This window comes from Stegodyphus dumicola, chromosome 9 (assembly GCF_044657685.1).
Source record: "Stegodyphus dumicola isolate Sdum_Otavi_A_Nest chromosome 9, ASM4465768v1".
Classification (NCBI taxonomy): Eukaryota; Metazoa; Arthropoda; class Arachnida; order Araneae; family Eresidae; genus Stegodyphus; species Stegodyphus dumicola.
The window spans coordinates 182,965,127-182,990,920 of NC_140776.1; the positions used below are offsets into that span (position 1 = coordinate 182,965,127).

Sequence of the window (25,794 nt, forward strand, 5' to 3'; positions counted from 1 at the left end):
AGAATATTTTTAATTTTCTAAAGTGATTTGTCTAAAATGGTCTCTTGAAGTCTTTTCTAAAATGGTTTGTAAGTCAAAAAATACTTTAAACGTTTTCGTTTAAATTTTATTTTATAAACTTTTGATTTCGATAAAATCAAAGAAAATTCTACAGAGGCCATGTAATTTCCAAAAAATTTTTAATTGTGAAAATGAGACACGCTTTCACGTCTTCCGTCGAATCGAAATAGGATTCCAGGTTTTACGACACAGATGCAAAGAATTTGATCAAGGAGCTTCTGAAGAGTATTTCTTTAAGCAAGTTCTTAGGTTCAATGATTTTGAAAAGATTAAGGAGTCTTTTTCGCTCCGTTGTTTTTATATTTATCACTCACGCATGCACGGGAACATATTTACTTTTGAATTTCACGCGATGTAAAGCTTTTATTACACACATTTTAAACACAGAATTATATTCTTTCATAAGTATATTTTTGTTTAATTTTTAGGGATTTACTGAAAAATTTTTTGAAATCAGAACCATGATTTTTAAGCAATATAAATACATTCCACATCGAACCTGGCCACGGGGCTGCTGCTGAAATGGCTCAAGACGTAGCTGACGATGTTTGTGACAGTTGGGAAGATATGATTGAAAATGGGGTAATGATTTAAATGCTTATAAATGTATTGCTGAATCAAGTAGGAAATGAGCCTGGAACACCTGTTTTACCTTACTACTGTCGCTAAGGCATTATTTTCCGTGTATAATTGTTTGCTAAGCCTAACAAGTATTTTATCCGTATATCTGTATAGTTAACATTTACTAATTTATGAAGAAACTATAGCTTTTCAAAATTTTGTCGACTCTGTTGTAAATATTCTAGGAATGATAGTAGCTGGAAATGTGATAATTTCTAATAATACTGTTACCAGTTTAATTTTGCCATGTAAACATTTTGTGAGTAGTGTTTAATTGCGCATGCAACTTTTCAAAGAGTTTTTACAAAAATTTTCTGCCGCTGTCTTTTTGTATTTCGCAGCCTTTTAAAATTTTCATTCGTTTTAAAATTTTGTAATTGTAATGTCATATTCGTATTTCCATCTAAATGAGTGTAATTTAATTGCATGTAACTTCTGCATACCCAAGTACTTGGGTAACATGTGCATACCCAAGTTACATGCAAAAGGTTTTCAGTTAGACTATTGAACATAATCATACCAACTAAGCATAATAAGTAACTAAACTGTACTAATCTATGTTTTAGCAGTGTGTGATGGAAGTAAGACCAAATTTAGCAGAATAGCATGCCTTTAGTAACATACCTCATGATACATCACCAATAGTATATAGCAAATGGCAGTTAAGCATTAACCATTTGCTGAAATGAAATGCTTCTAGAGCTAGCTCTTTCATTCAGTTCTTACGATTATCTTGTATTAGACACTACTTTACAGTATATAGCCCTTGCTTTCTCATATTCGTGCAGTTATTTTGCTGTTATTATCAAGATATTATTTATTATACATATTAATATGTATTTAGAATTATCATTAATGAATAAGTATTAAAAGTATAAAAACAGTTCAAAGCCTAATCAAGTTGCATGCTGAAAGAAGCATTAAGTGGTGGTAGTAATGCAAAATAAATTTAAAAGTAGTATGTTTAAAATTCATTGGATGAATTTGAAATGCATTATTTTTTAATTTAGTTTAAATTTATTTTGCATTAATTATCCTTAATATATACTTATAAAATTTTATCTTAAGAAAGTGATTATTATGAAGAAGCAAATGATATTCTTAGAATTAAAGCATAAAATCATTATTAAACATGAGAAAGGTGTGTATGTGACTTGACCCAGTATTTCTATGATATTGAAGCAGGAGGCAGTAAAGGCTATAGTTTCTAGCCAATGTAGTGCAACAACATCGAAATAATAGATTAAATGAAAAGATTGAGAAGCTGCTGTTGGTGTGGCAGAAGAAAAAACAGCTCAAAGGAGATATCATGATTAAGGCAACCATGTGCAAGAAGGAACAAGTTATATACTAATTTGCTGAAGATGGTCCCAGGCTCTCAAACAATGAATCCTGAAAAGATATTTAAGACAAGTTTTGACTGGTTTGAAAAGTTTAAAATGATGAACTGGAATTCACTCCATCATCAGTCATGGGGAAAGCAACAAGCTCAAGCACAATTCAACTATGACAGGACAGGGTTTTCTGGAAAAGTATTGAAGAATAACTTACATAATAGTTGAAAAAACAAAGATGCCAACCCATGAAAGATAGACTCTCGCACTGCATGAAAATTCAGGTAGTGACTGCAGGATAGCTTGTATACAAGAGGTCTTGGTGCTACTTTGGTAGACAGTTGCACAGATTTTTGGCGATTTACGTTGGAGGAATTGTTGGCACGATTTTTACAAACGTCGGCCATCTTGAAAAACGCTGTTTTTACGCATAGTAAAGTATTCGAAACTTAAAAAAAAAAAAAAAAAATATCATTAAAAGTAATGGATTAATTTTTTGTTGAAAATGTCGTTTTTTAAGATGGCAGGCAAGTGTAAATAAATACATTTACTATGAGTATAAAATACTAAAGTAAAGTTATTATTACTTTCATATAGCACAGAAGAAAATAAAAACACCGCTATTAAAACATTGGGCCAATGTTTAATGAGATTAAAATATTACTGAAATTGAATATCGAATTAAAAACCATCATATCAACATTTAAAAGAATTAGAATATTATTAAATTCAGATACTTTAAAATACGTTATATAGAATATAATTAACATTAAAACATATGGACAATAATTATCTCGGCAATTTCTGAAAATAGTGTATTAATTTTTTTTTTAAAAAAAGTGAAGTATACAATTATAAAATAAAAGAAAAATATGTACTTACATTTTTTTGAGTATTTAACCTAATGTTTATTGATAAGTACCACAAAAAAATTCAGAATCATAATTTAGAAAGCATCTTTGAAGACATCTTTGAAGGAATTCGAAGATATGAATTAAATTTTAAAACGGCGCGGAAATGCACAAATTGTCAGTGACCAATCAGGGAGCTGATTACAGCTCGTTAATGCACAAATATTCTATAACCAATCAGAGAGCTTATTACATCACGGCTAGAACTAAAATTATTTAAAAATTCATACATAATAAAATCATTTTTTTAAAAAATGCAAAATTAAATTGTATTTTAATATTTAACAGCCATAAATAATGTTTAAAACAATAGATTAAATTTATACAAATTAAAACAAATTACTTTGAAAGTGAGGTGATGTCATTGATTACATCATCCACAGCATAAAATTTCATAAAATATGATAAACAATAAAATTTTTATTTCAAATAAAAATGCAAAATTAAATTGATTTTTAATATTTAAAAGCCATAAATAATATTTTAAACACAGAATTTATGCACAATAAAACATTATTTTTTAAATAAAATGACAACAAAGTATCGGTTACCATAAATAACTTATCCAGCAATGCGTTTACTATAAGTTGTGTTACTCGCCAAAGGAAAATCGCCAAAATCCGTGTAACCATCTACCAAAGTAGCACCGAGGTCTTAAACTCTTGGTCCCCAAAGCAGTTTCATGTAGCCCGTGAATACATTTCGATCTATATTTGTTGCAAATATATTGCTTATAGTTTTGGAGATGTATTGAGCATATGTGTGTGCCTGCTGTTGAAAGAAAAAAGAATGAATAGTTTTAGGACTGTGGCTTTCCCATTGTATGCTTCTATGTCATGCGTCATGACTTAGAGGAAGGTGGGAGAAATTTGATTGACGAATTTCAAATGATTAATGAAATTCAAATTGCGTTTTTATGTTTTGAAAGTGTGATTTAGGATATATATTAGATTTATATATGGCATTGTTATAATATAGGCATTTTGACACAAAATCGTATTTTTTCTGAAATGACACACCAGTTTTTTCCATATTTCGATTCTACTACTCAAATTATGCCTAAATATTAAATTTTGTGTGAAATTTATGGAGAAATTTAGAACTTTATCTTGGTGCATTTTTTTAAAGTTTGCTGCAAGAATAATTCACTTGGCGAACTTTTTAATTTATAGCAGCCTATTTTCTTCCCCTCTTTTTTCATTGTAGACGAGCAGAAAAAAGTCATTGTTCATACTTTCAAATAATTTTAACAAAGTGTGTAAACCACATAAGGAGTTATTGCCTCTTATAAGATTGTCGAATTTCAAAATATGTCAATATATAAATTCATGTAAATCTTGAAATATTTTGAATGAAAACTAAATTTTGCAGGTTTGCCTAGAAATACATCTACTTTAAGATGTAATAAATTTTATAGGTTATAATTATTTTTCAAAAAATTTTTTAAATTATATAAAATTACAAATTTTAATAAATCGTAATGGGCAAATTTTATTTGGAATGAAGCTAAATTTCGAAATGTGAAAGGAAAAATCAAATAAGTTTAATAATTAAAAAAAAAAAGAGAAATTAAAAATTATATATCAAATTCAATTAACATCAAGGAGCTAAAATTTTGAGAGCTAATTTTTTAAAAACAATATGCACGATTTTTACAATCCTTGGCAGTTTGGCATAATTTACGTTGTAGAATCGAAAAGTCTTATTTTGTGCCAAAATACCTATATTAGAACAGTGTTATATATAAATTTAATACAAAAAATGTCGACATGTGAAAAACGCAAGTTGAATTTCGTCAATTGTCCAGGAGAACGGGAGATATAGAACTGTCTTATTTTTTCTGCGCAGTGTGCAGGTACAGAAATTTAATTTTATAAAACCAGTTTATTTCTACATTTTTTATACATGTGCATTATATTTTATAAAGCTTTTATTAGTGTTACTTTTATACAGTGCAGTGCAACAAAATGAGGCATTTTTTTTTAGGGAGCTGGATTAGATTAATAATATTTAAATGTACTTCAATTAAAAAAAATGTTTGGGGATATGAGTAGATCAGTTTACGAGCTAAGTCATGGAACAAATTAAACTTGTACGCCGAGATACCACTGTAGTTAATCTTTCAGTATTTGCATCAAACTTACGTTGTAAGAACAATATTGTTTTCTGAAAAGCTTTAACATTTTTTCACAAAATATATGTACAACTGTTAAATGTCATCAAGGACTCTTCTTTAATTCTGAATGGATCTTCATGTGTATATATGCAAAGGAATCAACTTATATGATACCTTATTTTTTATGTTTAAATTCGTTTTTTATTCATGCTTCTGATTCTGTATGCTTTTTAAGTGTAGGGGGAATCATAATTTAAGATTTTTTGTATATATTTCAGATTTTGGAGAAGAAACTTGAAGAGCTACAAATGAAATCACCTAAAGTCAATAGGTATGAATAAAGAAAATTCAGAAACTCTAATCATGTATTTGGAGAATTAATAATTTCTGTTAAAAGTTTTTATACCAGGTTATTATCTGAAACATGTTCAGTGTATAAAGATTTTCCAGCCAATTCTCACATTGACTCATAGAGAGTGCTGTGTTGTAAATTAAAGGTAAAAGATGGCATTATGTACAGTTATTTGAGGTATGCGGGAATTATATTGATTTACCTAACAGATGATAGAAATGATGTTCAACATAGTTGTTTCAAACCCCTTAGGTCAGTGGCTGGCAAACTCATTAGTCAAAAGAACCAAAGATTAGCTGTACAATGATTAAGATTTTTTTTAAGAGCCACAGTTTTTTTTTCTTAAGAAGGAGGATTAGTTTTAGGAGTCGTTTTAAGCTAGCTACAGCATTAAATAAAGCTTGATATCATAATATTTTTTGACAGAAAATATGCATTTAATGGGAACAATGACCTTGCATTTCATTGGAAAGTCTATGTCGGGCGTCGGCAACCTATGGCACACAGTGCAATTTTCAGTGGCACTTTACACCATTTTACAAAAGTTATCAACGATAAATCATCCTGCCTGTCCTCTCTGTGCTACCAGAAAAGTTTTGTTGCCAAAATTTCATCACAGTACCTCTTTCTTCATTGGTTACAGGCAATTTAAATCTTTTTTAGAAAAAATGAAAAGCGAATATGTGGATCTACCCCAATACAGCCGTGTCCATTTGCTTAGTTGAGGTAATGTCTTGAATAAGTTTGTGTCATGCATGGAACACATTAAAGTTTTTCTTAACACGTTGAGTGAGGCGCCGAGTTTGCTGTCCTTTCCCTTCACCCAGCAGCAAGCTAAGCCGTATTTTTGTTTAGAATGTTTCAATACGTTTCATTAAAACTAAGTTTGATCACATTTCTTTGAGACTATATTTATTTTTTAACTTTAATACTGTCAGTCCTACGCCAGCCAAATGAAAATTCCGCTCCACAGGGAACGGTGCAGCGCTCAACGTATTAACGAAGTGGAGTAGAATGCAGTATTGCCAGATCATGCGATTTTTCTCAAATTTGCGACTTTTAACAAACTTTTGCTACTAAAATTTTAGTATTTGCGAAATTTTTGCGAGCTCCATCATTTCTGTATACCACTTTTTGTGACTTCAAAGTTTTTTTAATATATCGTAGAATGCTTACATGTTAAAATCAAGTATCAAATAAAAGTAATTTATATTAAAAAAAAGTTTATTAAGGCTTAATCTGGCATTTGGCAATCTGTTTTACATGTGGGCTTTAATTTTTAAGGCTGCACAGCCTGATGTCAGTATAAAGAGAAAGGAATAGGGGAAAAAAGTGAAAATAATAAAAAAAAAAACCCTGCTTTTGAACCTCACACCTCCCCCCCTGGTGCATTTTGTTTACCCCGCCCCAGTTCTATGGTGACTCGAACAAAGGAACTTTTAGCTTGGGCGTTATGTATTGGGTACCCAAGCAGAGAAAAAAAAAAAAAAAAATGAAATTCCTTCTCCTGATTATAATATTGCTAAGAACTAAGCAATGGAAAGGACTTAAAAATCAAAGCAACGTCATTTTTTTAAATAACAACACGTTATTTGAAAAAAGCCCACCAGGCAGAATACTGAAAAACATTCCTTAATTAAAATGTTCATAATTAAGCAAAAAGATTTTTAAAAATGTAAAAATTAACTGCAAACTAAAAAAATTTAGTACAAAAGCGCTAACACTCTAAACGTGAGGAATTTCTTGAATGGATATGCGGAAATGAATTTAAAAATAGAACCTAAATTAAATGAAAATTGATTTTCAAAGAAATGGATATTAAACAATTGAAAATGAGCAATAAAGTTTTAAAATTTTTGTTAGTTAAGATACGTAATTAAAACAACTGAGAATCGAATACGTCTGTAACCTGTAACTTACGGAACCCATAGTGAGTAAATTTATGATGATGCCGGAGGTCATGTGAGCATGTATATCTATGATTTCACAATCACGTAATCTTGGACGTCATTTGTGAATTTTTTTAGTCTTTTGCTACTTTAGTTGGAAAATTTCTGGCAACACTGGTAGAATGAACATTTCCCCGAACTGAACGATAAAGAATAGTTATGCCAGTTAATGATTTTGACTGACATACCTAAATATCTCAATATACCAAGGATTGCAAGGAAAGGGCCAATCAGTGCTTGAATGTTTTGAATATTGGAAAGGCTTTGTTACAAAATTAAATATATTTTCCGTGATATTAATACTAGTATGTATAACTTCTTCCCAAATGTAAAGTGCTTGCTAATAGACCAACAACCTTAGATAAAGGTGAACTTAAGACCTATATTGAAGCACTTAAGGAGGAATTTTCAAAAGATGCAAAGACTTGTATGCCTATATTTTCCTTCTTCATCAAACCAGATTTAATAGGCCTTTAGTAATCTCATCTGATTTGTCAGTTTTTGAGGCATTTAATAATCTCGTCTGATTTGTCAATTTTTGAGTGTTCTGAATTATGGAAAGTAAAATTTATGAAATAGGAATAAGTCTGGAAGATAGCTAACGGTATTTTAAATTGCTGGATGTCAATGCCAGAGAGATTTAATTGTTTGAAGAAAATTGCATGTGTTCTGCATTTGGTTCCTCATATCTATGTGAATAAATCGTTTCTCAAATGAAAAGTATTTTGAGTCTACAAAGAAGTTGTTTAACAGCCGAATATATGTGTAAAAAATTTTACCCCCTGATACTGCAATATCAAGTAAAGTGGTAGAGGGACGAGGTTCGCGTTGAAATAAAAGCTTTTTATTTAAGTATATTGAAGGAATACTTATATTTTATGTAATTTATTTTTTATTTTAATAATATGTTTAAAAGATACATAATACAAGGGCTGTGAAAAGTTTCCGACCTCAATATCTAGATGGGAACTCAAATCAACAGAAGGAGGGGACTTGTTTGGCCACCATTTGATAACTTCCAATCAATATTTCAGCTATTCTAAATGTGAATTTTTTGTTTGACAATTGCTTTCGTGAGGTGATCGTTTTTGCAAAAACTGAAAATATTGAGTATTGTGCTGTCGTTAGATACCTGTTTTTGAAAAGTAATACGTCTACTCAGATTAAAGAAGAGTTGGACACAGTGTGTGGGGTCTCTACACCATCATTTACTACAGGGAAATTTTGGGCAGGTAAAATTTAAACGTGGACGTAGCAGCTTGAATGACTATGAGCATTCAAGACGATAAAAACTGCAACCACTGAAGAAAACGGAACTACTCCGATATGCGCCCTCAAGGCGCCAAATTTCTCGCCAAATATTTTTGGCGAAAAACTCCAAGCTGCCATATTGCTATCTAAATTTTTTGTCTACATTTCGAACTTTAAACCTAAAATGTCTCAAAAAACACGGTTTTCGCGAATGCAAAAACCAAACACACAATTTAAGCTAAAAATCCGAAACAAAAACAAAAACTTTAGATAGCAAAACCGTGAAGTTTCTAACCAAAATTATTTGACAAGAGTCTATGTACACAGCGATATGTTTTAACTTAAAAAAAATCTACGAATGGCACCATCTAGGCAACGAACGAATTTACGAACTACGCACACCTCGCTTTAATAAATTAGCATAACAACAATAAATTTCAAAGAATACCATGTACACAGCATTCTGTTTCAACTTTAAAAAACATCTACGAATTGCATAATTTAGACGGTACACACTAATCAACAAAATAACTAAAATAAATTTCAAACAATTAAAAAAAACAACAATAACGACAGAAATTCATACTAAAAAAACAATGAACATAAAATTCTACAAAATAAGAACAAGAATAAAATAAAATGCACTTACCATTAATGCTTTTTCGAACAACAGAAATACCAATTTTATACTGCCTTTAACATACCGCCACGTAATCACTATCGTATTTATATGACAGCCAGACACACTATCCAGAAAATTCATATTCATATTACTTTCAGGAGAAAGTTTAAAATTTAGTATTTATGGAAGAAGTTACATTTTTTTATCTCATTGACTTTCTAAGAAAGAAATTTCACAAAATAAAACTACAAGTCATACTTTGAAAAGTGCCACTGCATTCCATGAGGAAATGAAGACTGATGCAGGTATTGCATTTATATCTTTTCAACATATTCCTGCGATATTTAAGACATTTAAACTGTGGACTACTATGCCTTTGCTCTATTGAAAAGGGTAAGTGCAAATCACCATGATTAATGAACTCTGAAAAGTAATGAAAGAGGAAGGGAAATCAGTACCCCTGGAAATTTCACGAATAGCCTTTCTATCGTGGAAATCGTCATGCAGATCCATTAGAAAAGGCTTATCACATTGAAAACTGAAAAAATATTTTTTTTTTATTTAAACATTAGTTAAAAACCCTGAAATCATTCTAAAATGAGTAAACAGCCTTTGTATTAAAATATTGTTGTGCAATGATTATATCACTAACTGCCATGTAGAATTTATGCCTTAATATATTTATATGTATGTATACTGCCCAGATGGGTAAGTGGTTAGTGACTCTGACTGCCATTTCGAAAGGCCAGAGTTCAAATCCTGGAGAAGGCACGGATGTAAATTGTCTGTCACTTCATAGAAGGCAACGGTGGCCCACTTTTCGTGTCTTTCTATAGTAAAGTGACCTAACACTATGTGTTTAACATTACAACTATAAATCTATCAAAATAGCTGTTTTGTGGTATCAAGTTTGACATTTGACAGAACTGCCATATTTTTGAGTATGTAAGTGACAACAGCATGCATGTACAATGCATAGTTAGAGAACATATGGATTGTGGATGAACTGTGTTTTAAAGATCATAGCTGAAGCATATTCACCGAATTTTAAAATGAATTAAAAATTTAAATCTTGGTCATAGAGTTTTTCTCCTCATAAAATTTATTTTCCTGCAAAATGTTTCTTTTTATTATTATTTATGAACAGGACGGACAATACCTATAAGCTGTAATAATAACCAAACATGCAATTTTTTTTTTTTTTTTTTTTTTTTTTTTTTTTTTTTGGTCTCTGCAAAAAGTGATAAAACAGAAAATCAACAATACTATGAAAAGTTGCCGTTTTCTTCGTGGTGTTGTGGATAATTAGAATGTTATTTCTGCTTTGTTTGAATAGTACCCATCAGTAGTGCCAGTAATTAAGGTTTTTATCATACTCATTCCCTTTGAAAATCAGCTTCACAAGTGGCCGAGTGGTTAAGACCGCTGAATATCGACAGCTCAACCGCAGGCAAATCGGCTGGGATCATGATTTTCTTGAATTGTTTTCCTCATTAGTAATGTGAATACAAGGCAGTTTTCATTAGCAAATTCATCATGAAGGCACTCCTTTCTTTAGGCAGACAGCCCTCATAAGCTTGGCCACAAACGAAACTGTTGTTCTCTCCATGTGCATAATCTGTTTTTGCTTAAAAAAAAAAAAAAACAGAATTCTGTAAATTCAGCATTGTTCACAGCTTCACATTGCTGACATTAAACAGTATCATTTGATGGCTGTTCATGATGTGCATATTTCATGACCAGTTCCCCATTAACAGAAAAATACCGAATTTTTAAAACATCACTTGTGAAAATTTTTTTTTTTGACATTACAAATGGAAAACTAAAGAAAAGAAAGCTAAAAACATAAATTTTCTTATAATTCACTTTGTCTGTTTTATCACTTTTTGTAGCACCATTCAGCATGGAAAGTAATATCTGAATTAGTGTTAAAGATTCAGTTTAGAGATATCTGTGTTATTGGATGTTACATAAATAATGTTTTTATTTATTTCGTGTTTAAAATTATAAGATCTATAGGAAGTTACATTAGTGGAAGCACATTTTTGTCCATAAAATTCTTAGATGAATTTTTAGATAAAGGACCTTGTATCCTCAAACCTCAACTCTTGTATTTCCTCAAAAATTTCGCTGTTGTGCCTTTGCAGTGTGTTTCTCATTTGTACTGACATTTTCTTTGTATGTAATTATTTTTAAAAAATAATTTTGTATTCAATATGTTTTGATTAAGTAACTCTTTAGATATGAGTTTATTTTTTAGTAAGTTATTTATTTTCAAGCTGTCCAGGTTTAATGTAAATTAAGAAAAAGAAAATGTTAACAGAACTTGGGGGGGGGACGTATGTAATTGCCAATAATGCCTTTGTCCTGAGTTGTGTGAATTACTGTAATTTTACTGTAGTCAGTGAAGGTTTGAATAAGAAAGACTTGGAGTTTGTGACTGTCTTCCTTCCACTTCATATGGATGTAGTATTGATACATCCCTGTTGTATCCTTCCGTAATATTCTGAATCCCAAAATAGAATTTGTATTGGATATGGTACATTTATTGTCACTAAATATCTGTTGGGGACACATAGTTCTTGTACTTCTTAATGAGGACATATAGTTTTTATATGTCTGAATAAGTATTGTCACCCAGCATTATCTAATGGAGGAGAAAATAAACAAAACTGAAATTAAGCTTCACAACAAAAAGAAATTGATTTTAAAGCAAGCATGTTAAGCAGACTGATGGCTATAACATGTCAAAAGATGCTACAAGTGCATGCAATGCATAACTTTAATATTTGCAAATCAAATTGAAAAACTCTTAAATTTTTTTTTTTATATTTTTGCCATTCTTCTATTTGTTAAGGCATTGCATCATGACTCATCATGCTGTAAGGAATCTCATAATATACGGGAAAGAAATACATTTAAATATAAATAGATGTATCATTTGGATAATGTATTTCATATATACCAGCTTGTTAAAAATTCATTATTTCAGTACCACATTTTTTCGTTGTTAGAAAACAGGTCCGGAATGCTAGATGATCTGTCTTAAAATACCCTTCTGAGTATACACCTGCAAGCAAAGCTTTCAGCCAATTCATTAAATAATATTTTCAGAGTAGCAAACATAGGGCCGCAAGCATTTTACTTGCTTATATAATTGCTAAAAATTAATGGGTAAAAGTTTATAATTTGGTGGATGCCCCTTGTTTTTTAGCGATTCTTTTTTGACGCCAAGATCGGTGCCAGGAAGGCAGAATTTCAAGATGGCCGCTACATAAAAACAAAATAAAAAGTCAAAGAATTGCATAAACTCTGTGTCCATGTACACATCGATCTGTTTTCACTTAAAAGAACATCCCAGAATTGCACAAATTCTGCTTTAAATTTGTCCATATACATATTAATAATCTATTTTCATTAAAAAAAATCAAGAAGCTAAAACTATCGTGGTAACCAGAAATGAGGTTTCATCGCCAAAATTTAAGAAATATTTATCGCTAATCGAAGGGGCACCCAATTCTACACTAGAGCCGATTAATAATTATAATTGTGGTTTAGTAGGGATTACTAGTCTGTCTGTAATTTAATTTCACATTGGTAGATGATTCCAGAGAAGTTGGAACAGCTTGTATATTTAATTTTTAAAGCATTTTCCCTAGGTTTAGAAATTTTTTGTATATTTTTAGAGCTATTTATGTTTTTGGTATTTTATTTTTTAATGTAGTTTTTCTCTTGCCTCCTAAGAAAGCTTTATTCTTAACTTGAATGTTTTAATTTTCAGCTCTTTTGAAAACCAAAGCATAGAACCAACTTTTTATCCACAAATGCAACTAGAAGACAGTTCTCGTACTCCATATATCCCTCAGGTTAAAATATTGAAACGTCCAAATGATGCAAAAACAATTGGTGTCATCAGTGACAAGTCACCGAGTCGTCAGCCCGTAAAGACACTTAAACAGAGAGAAGCTGAATATGCGGAAGCTCGATTAAGGATATTAGGCTCTGCTCATAGTGAAGAGGAAGAACAAAATGTTAGGTATGTAATTTTTCATAAAATACAGAGTAGAAAGTAAGAACATTGTTTTATTTTAATATTGTTAAGGAAGTTGTTTTGAAAAAGTTCTTATTAGTAAAGTATAGTTTTAAAATTAATGGTTTTAAAAATTCTTTGTATATTTTTGAAGTAAAGTTTTGAAAAATTGATTTAAAAATTGCTATTAAAATTTCTTACAAGATATTTAACTTTCTAGCAGTTTGAATCCAGTTTCTCTTGCTTTATCAGAAAGGAAAATCAATGGAGAAGTTATTGTTATGCGAATGCCTCGTGGACCAGATGGAACAAAAGGTTTTCTTCAACAGCGGTAGCAGTAGGCAATGTACAAATTTAGGTTTTTCAATGGTTGATTATAAATAGACAATGTGTTGGGACATGGAACTTTTACAAACTTATCCCAACCTGCATTAAATTATATTAAAATTTAAGTAGATAAACATCATTATTTATGTTCTCTTGTGGATATGTTCTGTAAATTTATCAAGATACGTGTTGCCTTTCTTGCTGGTAGTGAAAAACATTTCATATTTATAAATAAGCTGTGTACATTTTTATTGGAGTTTTTAATTTTTATTCAATTTCTGGTAATTTCAGGAAATATTATTTTTATGGCCATAAACACCAGTCATTATGCAAATATTTTACTAAGCATAACACTAGACCGCCTACAATACTTTTTATAGTTAAAGTTGCCACTGCATTTTAAGCATCCATTTGTAACTATAAATATATGTATATTTTCATATAAATGGTTGTTGTCCTGATTTGTACTATTAAACTTCCACTGTAATAAAATGTGATAATTTTTTCTAGTGTGGTTCTTATGTCGTACCATACTAGTCCACATGGCTAATATTTTACCATGATCTCTCCAACATTTATATGCCAGACCTATAAAAATGTGTAAATTTTAAAATTACTTTGAATTCATAAAAATAGACTTTTCTATATGTTTCTGTATGAGAATTCAAAATGTTCCTTAATGTTCAGTATATATTTTTTACTGTTTTGAAATCTAATTTGATGATCATATATTGAATTACACTGAATACTAAAAATTGTACATTATTTTCTATAAAAATATTAAATTATTCCTTGTATTTCATTTTTTCAAGTTGTAAAAAGCAAACCTATTATTTTTACTTTTAATTATAGCATGGGAGATATCAAAGTAATTTTAATAAAATTATACATGAGACCAATTGTTTTCTATATGCTGTCTCAGTAGTGTACCAAGAAGTTTTATGTGACATAAAGATGGGGAGTGCAGAATAATTTTAAGGAGAAATAAAAATTGACTTTGTACAGTAGAATTTTCACCGAAATATGTACAAAAGTTGTTAAACTTGTGGTATAAATCTATAAATATAAGTATTAAAATATCTCATATTTATTTCGTACATATGTATATAAAAGGCATATAAATCTGACTATGCAAATCTGCCTTTTAGAAACCTGCAAATATATTTTTCTTTGTACTCACCATTTGAATCTGGTTGTGCAAAATTTGCTGATTTTGAGAGTTTAATGTATTGATTATTTTTTTTATTTATTGAAAAGTAGTCACATTTTTTTTTTTTTCATTCCAAAATATCTAATTTGCCACTTGACATCAAGGCAGACTTTAAAATAAATAATAACAAATTTAATTAAAAAAATTTCATTAAATTTCTTTTATGTATGTAGTGTTGAAGATGTAAGAGATGATGTGATAATAGAGAATTTCATTGTCAATGATAAATAACTTTTAAACAGATGAGTAGTTTGCAGGCATAAATTTTATCATTTTCAGTTTTGTAAAATATGAGCATATCAGGACAGTCTCTACCAGTATTCTTAATATAAAAGATTCCAAAATAGTTAATATTTATTCAATGCTTTCACAAATTATTTCCTATCTTATTTAGATTAATTAAGGTATTAAAGAGAGAGACAATCTCCTGAAAGTGGTCAAAATATTGATTTTTTTTTGTCTGAAATTAATAGTTGCAATCTTTATAAATATTGGAAAAAAGTTGTACCTTTAATGCAACTAAATGTAATAGTTTAAAAGTAGTTAAGGCTTTTTTAGGGTAGAAGTTAATTACCCCTTTAAATGTCTACTTTTGCTAGTGACATAACCTAACAGAATGTCAAAATGATAAAACATGACTGAGGCCTCTGAAAGTGTTCATTTTTGTGAGAACAGAAATAAACATTGCCATTAAATATTATTCCTCTAAGTTCATCTTCACAGAAAGCCACAAACATCTGGATTTCTCAGTGGTTGCCTTAGAAAGGGATCCCTCTATATTATTTCTTGCTGTCAAAATATGCAAAAGAAGTTCTTACTAAATGCAAATAATTCGGAAGTGATATTTTATACAAATGAAAATTGTAACACAGATTTACTGAGTTTTCCTTGTTGCCAACTCATGTTTTTAAAACCTAACAGGATATTTTTGACTACTTTGATTTGCTTGTACTGCTTGGAATTTACACAGGATCAATACTTTTAATCAAAACTTAAAATTTCATTTGTTTTCAATTTATTTTTTGTTGGCAGCCATATATATCAAGGAACGAAAAAGAAATTCAGCAAAAATATTTATATTTAAAAATTAGCAGTGTATTTATAAGAACAATTTTACATTTTGTTTAAAAGGAGAATACTGCTTTTTCAAATTATGTAGTAATGTATTATTAAAAACCAGTTTTCACCATAAAACTGCAAATGTGAAAAAAAGCTAGAAGGATATTGTATCCTCTTTAATAAAACAGTCTTTGCAAGCAGTTAATGCTACTAGATAAGATAATATCTCAAATAATATTTTATAACATTTCCTTGATAAAGGAAAAGTTAATTATATCTGAAACTTAACAAGATCCAGAATTTGTAGTTATGGCTGTAAATTCTGGTGATATTTTGAATCCATGTGGATACTAATGATGCATAAGTATGTCTAAGCATTTCTATTTCATAATATACTTCTAAATTACACATAGTGCTGCAATTTGTTTTTTCACATGCCTAAACTTCAGCGGAGATGTTAATGAAATCTGTATTATTTTTGTCAGACTCACTCATGCTGAATTAATATTGCACCATATTTAGTATTTATTTGAACAGATTAAACTTAAATCAACTTTGAATAATTCTTTGTAACTGTTTCAGGCATGTGTGCCTTAATACCTGGAATTGTTCTTTACTGAACTGACATTGAATATTAAGCTTATGTGAAATAAGGGGTTGGATGTTATTTCATTTTATATATATATATTTAAAAATAAAAATGCTATATTTGATCTAATATTTCAGCATTGCAGCTTTTAGTTTTTCATTGTATATTACTTTACAAAGCATTCCTAGTATAAAGGCCTTGTTATTGAAAATGGATATTGCTTTAAAAATTGATTCAACATCTGTTTTTGTATTCAGACTTGCTAGTATTAATAGGTAATATTTTATAATTAGCTGCAACAATTTTAGGAATTTTGTATACATCATTACTGTATGCAATCACTAAGGGTTAGCTTGGAAGCCAAATAGAAATTTGTGTCAGTTCTCATTGGTGGCAAAAGTTTCCAATCATTGTTTTTAGCTTCATTTTGATTGGTTGAGCTGGGCATATATCATTCCAAAAAATAACATTTTTTATCTTTGAGCAAAATTATGCATGTGGAATAATCTTAATTCCTCAGGACTATATTTCTAGGAGACACTGCATGTTGAGAGTTTTCTTTGTGATAGGAGCCTAATGTTAGCATATGCCAGCAATCGCCTTTTTACTTTCTCTTTATTAAAGTTTGGCTAGAAGTCCCTTTTCTCTTTGAGCATGATGGTTTTCTTGGTATGCAGGTATTCTGGCACAAATGTCACTGACTAGTCACTAATCAAAAGTCAGATTTCTTCCATAATAGAAAAACATTGTGGTAAAACTTTTAAATATAAGAAATACATTTCTGAATTTAGTTGTTTGACTAAACAAAGAACTGAAATAGAAGGATATACTTAGCATTTTACATGACATTTACAAACTCTACTCTAGAAGAGAACAAACCTGTTTAATTTAAAGGTGGCTAATAAGTAACAATGTGTGCTAAGAACAATTTGTATGGGATTTGTTAAGAACTTTTCAAATGGGCATTTCCATGCAAATTGAAACAAATAATAGTGATAATTGATCAAATAGACTTAGTATTAATTTTGATTCCAATTAATTTTCCTGCTAGAAATATCAAATTATCATGTGTATCTTTCTTTACAAAATTGTTTGATGCATTATGTAGTAGATTCGCTGATTATTGTAAAATGTTTTGGGGAAATTTTCTTTCCTGATTAAGCTGGCTATATATTGTCCATATCTCCATTCTCAATAAGTGATGATCTATATGCCACCTTTTGACATTTTAAAGTAATGCTTTTAAATTATTTCATTGAAAGGAAATATTTTTTTCACATTTAAACAAAATTTATAAATCTTTGCTATAGGTATCTTTATAGATTTATTAATATAGAATTTAATGATACTATTCTGTGGTAGCAGTGGTTAGATATATGACTACAATGAGTTAATTTACATTGTTTAAGTAAGGAAATAAGATTCTACATTACAAAACTACAGCATAGTTTTATAGCATGGAAGACCAAATTTCCTGACAGATTTGAAACTGTAAGTTGTGTTTTTCGCAGGAATTCCCATAAAGAAATCAGTCGTAATGGTAAATAGATATTGAACATTGGGAAGTGAAGTATTCTGATAAAATATTAAATTGAGAAAGTTTTTCAAAAGTAATGTTAATTTTCCCTTGCATTTTTTTTGCCTTTGATGTGGAAATGCCGAATTGTATTTATTCACATGTGAAGTACATTAACATGTGACAAGGCTTTGAGCTGTATATTTTAAATATGTATAAAATAATTTGGGGTAGAAACTGGTAGAACAACTGTTGTCTTTATCTTAACACATTGAGCGGAGCGCCCAATTTGCTGTCCTTTCCGTTCAGCCGGCAGCGAGCTAAGCCGTATTTTTGTTTAGAATGTTTCAATAAATTTCATTAAAACTAAATTTGATCACATTTCATTGAGACTGTATTTATTTTTTACCGATGAAGACATCTACAGAGAGTATGGTTCCACAAAAATATTTATGAAATGTGGCTATAAGCACAAATATTTAATGTACAAAACATACAATAAAAATTAAATTATGGTACAAAGATGAAATACCTAAGATTGTTTCACATTTATGAAGTTGCTTTTAGAAATAAATATTCTGAAATATTTCATGTTAAATGAAATGTTCTTCTAAAATAGGTAGGTAAGACTTGAATATGCTTGTACATGAGCTGTATGAGCATAGTCATGTTCCTGATAGTTTAAGCTTACTTAATTTACTTAAAATCCTAAATATGCAGAATATCTTACTTATTTGAAATGCCACTTGTTACGCCTCAGTAATATTATGAATGATAAAATTAAAAGTATGTTATAAGCACTGCATTAATTCCCTAACAGAACTATTTGCAGGTTGTCTTATCTTATAATGTAATAAAGTATTTATTTATTGTACAGTAAGAAAAAGTAATTTTATCAGCTTTTTACTAATTATCTGATGTAGGAATTCGCTGCGACATATTGCATCATATTTATTATTACATATGTTGTAAAATACTTACTATTAAATTTTTCATGTACCACACTTTTCTAATAAATTATTGAAATTTAATTTTCTTTATTCTTTTCCTATATGTGATTTAGATATTAGAGTAGATGACACTTCAGGACAGATATTAACTTTAATTGAAACTATGTTTCAAAGATTTTAGGTCACTCTTTTTTTAGTTTTATCATGATTGTCCATTTGTTTTCAGATTATATATTAACTTCATGTTAAATTTTCTTCATTCCTATATCATTTTAATATTTTTGGATCATTTAAAAGAAAATTCTTAGAAATTATTGTATGGGGTGTTATATATGTGATTTCATCATTAATAATTTTCTATTTAATTAATAGACACAATTATATTGTGTCTCATTTGTATTTATTCACATAGATGTTCATGTTCAGTAAGCTGTGTTATGTTTTGTTAAGTGTGCAGGAGAAGATTGAAAAGTAATGCACAATAACCCCTTTCCAACAATAGTTTAATAATTAAGGAGAAATGTATGCATAATCAACTTACGAATCATAGTTTTACAATACAAGAACCAAAAGCTTTAAGGAAATTTTTTTCAGGGTAGCGCTAGTTTCAGTATATTTTGTTCATAAATGTCTGTTTACCAGGCTTTTGTGGATGTGGTATACTGTATACTTTTTGCATAAAAACTGCTAGTTGAACAATCATTGGACCTTTTTCAGCAGAACTGAAGCAGCAAAATTGTCCTTATGAATTTTTTGAGTTCACATATTTGTGAATTTCTACAAGTCTTATGTTTAACAAACAGAAAAGACTGTTTGCTGTTCAGTTGTAGAAGAAAGTAGTAGAAACGTGTTTGAGCTGTTGTTCTTGCTGCTTCCTTTTACTGTTCCATGGTCTCTTGTTCCTTGGGTCCTTCAAAACTTACCTGTACCTGTAGTGTAGTAATTGCATTATACATTGTGTTATAATTGCATCTTAACAGCCTGCTACTTGCTAACCTGAAAAAAGAAAATTACTTTGTGTTGCTTTTCAATCTTTTGTCGTATTTGCTGTTTCAGCTGTGTGTATTTTTGCATGTAGTCGAGGTTGTGACAATTTTTTGAACTAGTTTTATAACGTATTTTAAAAGTCTTGTTCTGCATATTTTAATATGAATAAGATGTAACCATTTTGTAACTTTAAAACGAGTTTTATTAACCAAAATATAATTTTAGATGTAAAATATTCAGTGTTAGTTTATTTCAGATATTTATTTAATGCTAAAATTATTTCTCTATGTAAATCTGGATGGGGTGATCATCGTAAGTAAAAAATATGTAACTCTTTAATAAGCTGAAACATTATTTCTTGTCATATTCTACTTTACTAGAATTTTTCTTGGAGTTCATTGGTGCACAGTGTTGTAGATATTGCTTTTTATGTTAACTATAATCTTATATTTTTCAGTTTATTAGTATAAGAAATTCCTTTATATATTAAAATTAACATCTTTTTTAAAGTGATGCAGTTTACTTTTGTTTCTAAGTTCTTTTTGTATGTATTTCCCATAAAAACGTTTTTCAGTGAGTTTATGTATATTCCTTTAAAATTTGAAAATTCTATTCCTGTGTGTGTGTGTGTGTATATATATATATACACACACACATACATGTATATATATACACACACATGCCTTTTTATCTTTTTGATAACTTTTTGAGGTATATTTCATACAATATGATTGATGAACTTTACTGTATAAACTAAGTGTTCATTTGTGAAACAAGTTTATCTGTGTGGAGAATTTTATGCAAAAAAAGTGTACTTTTCAGGTTGTTAGTTCTGATATCTGTAGTATAGTATTTTCTTATAAGAGCAAAGGTAACGTCTTCCTTCACTCTTAATATTTAAGCCAAAATCTCGTATAATTGCAAATAATTTTTTCTGTGTTATATCAGATATATAACTTATGTTCTGTAACTTACTACTGTAGAACTCCAGTAGTCCGCCACCATTTAATCCATATAAAAGTCTCTAATCTGGATTTATTTTTGGATGTAAATGAACAAAATTTCATTTTTCAGAAAAGTCGGCATGGTATAATGTAAATTTTTTCTTATGGAATATAAGAAACAGTAATATATTTCATAAAAATATTCTTATGAAATATAATAAATATATGCATATTTTTATATGCATATATATCAACCTTTTAAAAGAAATGTCCTATATTTAAAACATACTTGGATTTGAAACAGTGGATTTATTTTATAATGCAGTATTTTTTGCATGTATGTCAGCATTTTCATTTTGTGTATTTGAATGATATGAATCTCTTGGAAATTTTTTGTTTTAGAGAAATCCCTTCTTTTTGGATATATATTCTGTTTCTTAAAGTTAATTTTGCATTATATGCTTTTGACTTTGGTAATTGTAAAGTTTTTATTTGCCTACAATTTTTCAAACACCAAGTTCCACTTTGAATATGCCTCATAGCTAGATTTTTATATATGAGGAGAAGCTTATATATTGTTTGTATATAACAAGCTACTTTATATATAGGTGTAATGAACAAGCTTGTATATTGATGCCAAATAAGGTCAAGTTATTAAAAAAGGATTTGAGAATTTTTTGGCATTAAAAATGGAAAACTTGATTAAGAAAATGAGGTAAAAATATTAAATCTAAAATTGCAATTGCAGCATGTTTAGAAAATTGCAGTAGGGAATCCAATGTCATCTGCACAGAATATAATGATGAAATTAGTGTAGGAATAAAAAATGTGTTAGAACATTTCTAAAAGTCATTTTAGTAAACAGTATATGCATTTTATTTATTTTGTTTAAGAGTATAAAAAATTGTCTTAACTAATTTTGCAAGTGGGTGCATCAATCAATATTTTTACTAATTTTTATAAGAGTTTCCGCCCTTTAAAATATTTCCATATCATTTATCTCTTCCCCCTCCATTGTTTTCTTACCTTGTATTATTTTCTTTCTATATGACTTTTTAAAAATATATGTCAGTTTTATATTCTTTAAATCTTAACTCGTTTTAATGAAATGAGTGTACATTGGTATTTACTCTTGCAGATAATTCAAATTTTGTGTAAAAATTAGAACAGAAAGCATGTAAACAAAGCTGTGAAAAATATGACAATAATCCCCAAATTTCTTTTTCTACATAGCCCTTAGTCCCAAGGTTGGCGGTTTCTCAGAGTTCTGCTATATAATGTGATATTAATTTTTGAGGAAGTAAAACCATTATAAAGTTGACCCTTCTGCACTTTCTTGTGCAGGTTCAGATCAGGTTATGTTAAAATGTTTTTAGATTAAATATAAAATGTTACATTTATGAACATTTGTCTAAAAAAACTCACTCTGATTACATTTCAGAACAGTTTCCATTAAAATATTTGCTATATGTTAAATGAGCAAGTATTTGAGATTCTTTGGGCAGATATTTCTTTATTTTGAACTTAATTATGTCTGCATGTCTAGTTTTCCCATAACTATTTTCATGATCACTTGCTCGTGCCTGGAATGCAATTACTTATAGATGCTAGCTTACTGTAAATAAAGTAAGTAAGTCAATCATTTTGTTACTGAGTGACAAAACGTTTTGTAAATAACCAAAAATTTGTGTGTTCCATATTTTTTCTACATAAAAGTGCTAGGTAAAAATTTGACAGGTGTATGTTAAAGTTCTATAGTCTGAGAGTTAGTTTTTAAAAGCCTTTTAAAACTTTGTATATTTCTCTTAAAAGAGAAGAGTTAATTTTCATTTGTAACTTGACATAGTAAAATGTCAGTGTGATGTGCATCAGAGTAATTTTTGAAAAGTCTGTCTCTATATAATTCTGCTTTCTGTCAAGTTTTATTGCTATTTGTATATGTGGTTTACTTGTGCAATCAGTATTAAAAAAAATGAAACAATCTTTAAAACTGATTACTTTCTTTTTTGTAATTTCCATTAAATGAATTTTTTTTTCCTCTCTGCATTTTGCTGTGTAATAAAAATTTTAGCTTTGTAGTATAGAAACAAATAACTACATAAATATCTTTCTTGATTTTTTGATTTTAATATTGATAAAACTTGTTCAAAATTTTCATCATATAGTCTGTCAAATGTACAGTCTAGCTAAATTGCAGCATTAAAGTGTAGTAATTTTTTAATGAGTTCTAATGTATTCTTACATAAGTTTTATGACCTTGTATAATTGTATTAAAAAGCAATTATAAGCCTTTATATTTCTGTGTCGAGTAATGGCAGAGGCTGCATTATGAATAATTGTCATAAATTTCAAAATTAAATTTGTATGACACATTTATAAATATATAGAGAGATTCATTGATTATAATATATCTTGAATCACTGTTTTAATAAATCTCGTGTCATGGATTTCATTATGCTGACATTTTACTATTTTCTTTTTTTTTTAATGTTCTAGTCTTTGTAAGTCACGGTTTATTTTGAATTGGTTAGGAGGGCATTGTGTCTCCTTTAACCTTTGAAAGATGAATTTATCTCTAAATACCTCAATTATCTTTAAAATTTGACATTCGTTTAATAATTTTTAATGCTTTGCTGGGTTTAAAAAATCCAAAGACCTCTGTGTTGTACATTCATAAATATATTACTATAAGGTTACGACTGAAATTTTTAACTTGTATAAGCTTATGCTTGTCAGTATGTTTGTGAAAATAAAGTTTTTATCAAATGAGTTGTACGCATTTGGTATTTATTCATCATTAGAATGTATCCACACATATTTACTCTTAATTCATGTTCTGGATTTTAAGGAAGTATTATAATCGCGAAAAATTTCAGGTATCATATTTCAACAAAAATATCCATTTTGACCGATATCATATGCAATTTAACGATGTTTTTCAGTGACATCTGTACGTAAAGGCAGAATTCTTTTACCCACAAAAAATTATAAAACTGATTTAAAATGAATTCTGAAAAGAATTTTTCGTGGCATCTGTGCGTACATACGTAGCCTACATAACTCAAGAATCAGTAGCCTCAGAACATTGAAATTTTGTATGTAGTATTGCTATAACATGTAGATGTGTATCTCATATTTTGGTTGCAATCGGCCATACCTTAAGTATATAAATATATATCCACTCTGTTACTTTGCTCAGTAATCTGTTTCTTTATAATAAATTATTAAGAATAAAGAAACATATTATTGAATTATTATTATTAATTCTGCATTTAAAACTGACATATGTTGTTATTTTCCGTTTAAGGTTTTTATGCCTTTAGTAAATTTGCATGCAATATTTTTAGATTTATCAACAATTCAAAGGTTGTTTAAGTGCCGCTAAGCCTAATTATATTTGCCATGGCGGCCATGTTTGTTTATATTTGAAACAGCAGAATAGTAGATTTGTTTCCAATCTAGAAAAAATAAGCTTTGCAATAGCAAAGATAATGGCTTCTTTTATTATTGCGAATTAAATCATGTGTAATCCATTCTGGAACTTATTCGAGGAAATAAGTGTTTAAGATTTACTTCATAATTTTCAATACAGTTATTTTGAGTTTTTATGTATTTTTGCCTTGTCACAAAGTGAAAACTGAATTAATTGAAGGAGAAATACTGAATCGTCTATGAAAAACTTTGTTGTTGTTATTTGCTTAATATCTTTTATACATTGTTATAGGTTTATTATAGTATTTGAATAGAACATGTGGCAACGATTATATAATTCTTGACCATATAAATTTTGTGCATTCTGAGTTAAAAAATGAATGAAATATAACGCTGTTAAGCGAACCTAGGGCCAGAATGTCGCTATGGTAAACAAAGATAGTGAATTTTAAAGAGTGCACTTATTCTATTGTGGTTTATGAGCTATCCAATAAGTTTAAATTAAATGCAAGAAAAAAATCATATAATTTAATATTCCTTACAAGGAAGTTGTGGTGTACACATCAGATTTTTTTAAAGCTTAACAGATTGTTATTAAATTGTTAACAGATTAGTGTATTAAATTGTTAGTGATATCATTAAGGGCATTCATTGAAAGATAAGTTATGTCTACAGTGATATCATGTTCTGTTCAATGCAGTAAAAATTGTAATTATATCTCCAACTGACTGAATGTTTCTGATATTGATAGTTCTATTTTTTTTATAAGGATTGAATTAATAGGTTATGGCAAAGCACTCTGGGGCTATCATCCGCTTGAGGAGTGAGATGTCTTCGTGCCAGATTTTCAAAAGGTTGAGTTGATTAAGTTGTACATGAAGAAGAACACAAAAATCCTGTACAGCGTGCCCATTTATTGGGGTTTGAACCCAGGTAGAATTACTAGAATTCAGCTGCTGATGGGCCATTTTTGTGAGAATTACAATTTCAGAAAAGATGACTTGTTGTGTAGTACTGTTCTCTTCATATTTTTAAATGCGTCCAGTAGGCATTCATTTTAAATTGTGATTGTTTTGAATGAATTTTTATTTCCATGCCTTTTTAGTTGTAGATGTGATCAAATATTTGCTGTGCAGTTTGGTCTTAGATTGCTTGGAGCCTTATGCTTAGTGGTTTTAACCTTCCAATAATTGATTTCTTTCAAAATTATTTTAAAGAATTTGATGATTTTTTAGGCCTAAGGTATAGGCTGCTTATGCCTAGGATAAAATGATAAAAAAAAAAAATTCCCTGTTTATGTTATATGTTGAGACTCTGTAAGGTTTTTGCTTATTTACTTGTTACTGTATTAGTTTTTACTAACACTCTATTCCTGTTGCACACCTCAGGATGCAAGTTAATGCATTTGTTCTGGAGTTCAAAAGAGAGCTTTTGGCAGTGATCACTGACTGCTGGAGACTATTTTGTTAATGTATTGTATTTGCAAATTGTTAGGCTGAAGAAATAATAAAAGGTTTATTTTAAATTTGTGTTC

General features: G+C 29.2%; 1 protein-coding gene across 4 annotated transcripts; it reads left to right on the forward strand.

The window, feature by feature from the left end:
- Window positions 1-494: 494 nt before the first annotated feature.
- Window positions 495-23,597, forward strand: LOC118189743 (SUZ RNA-binding domain-containing). Of its 4 annotated transcripts, none has more exons than XM_035360421.2 (4): window positions 495-642; window positions 5,321-5,373; window positions 12,998-13,252; window positions 13,499-23,597. In XM_035360421.2, exons 1-4 carry the CDS (start codon window positions 583-585, stop codon window positions 13,602-13,604), a joined length of 474 nt encoding a protein of 157 aa, XP_035216312.1. In that variant the 5' UTR covers window positions 495-582; the 3' UTR covers window positions 13,605-23,597. The 4 variants fall into 4 exon arrangements, with proteins under 4 accessions (XP_035216312.1, XP_035216305.1, XP_035216299.1 ...); XM_035360414.2 differs by having other exon boundaries at window positions 497-642; window positions 13,470-23,597; XM_035360408.2 differs by having other exon boundaries at window positions 503-642; window positions 13,467-23,597.
- The last annotated feature ends 2,197 nt before the right edge of the window (window positions 23,598-25,794 follow it).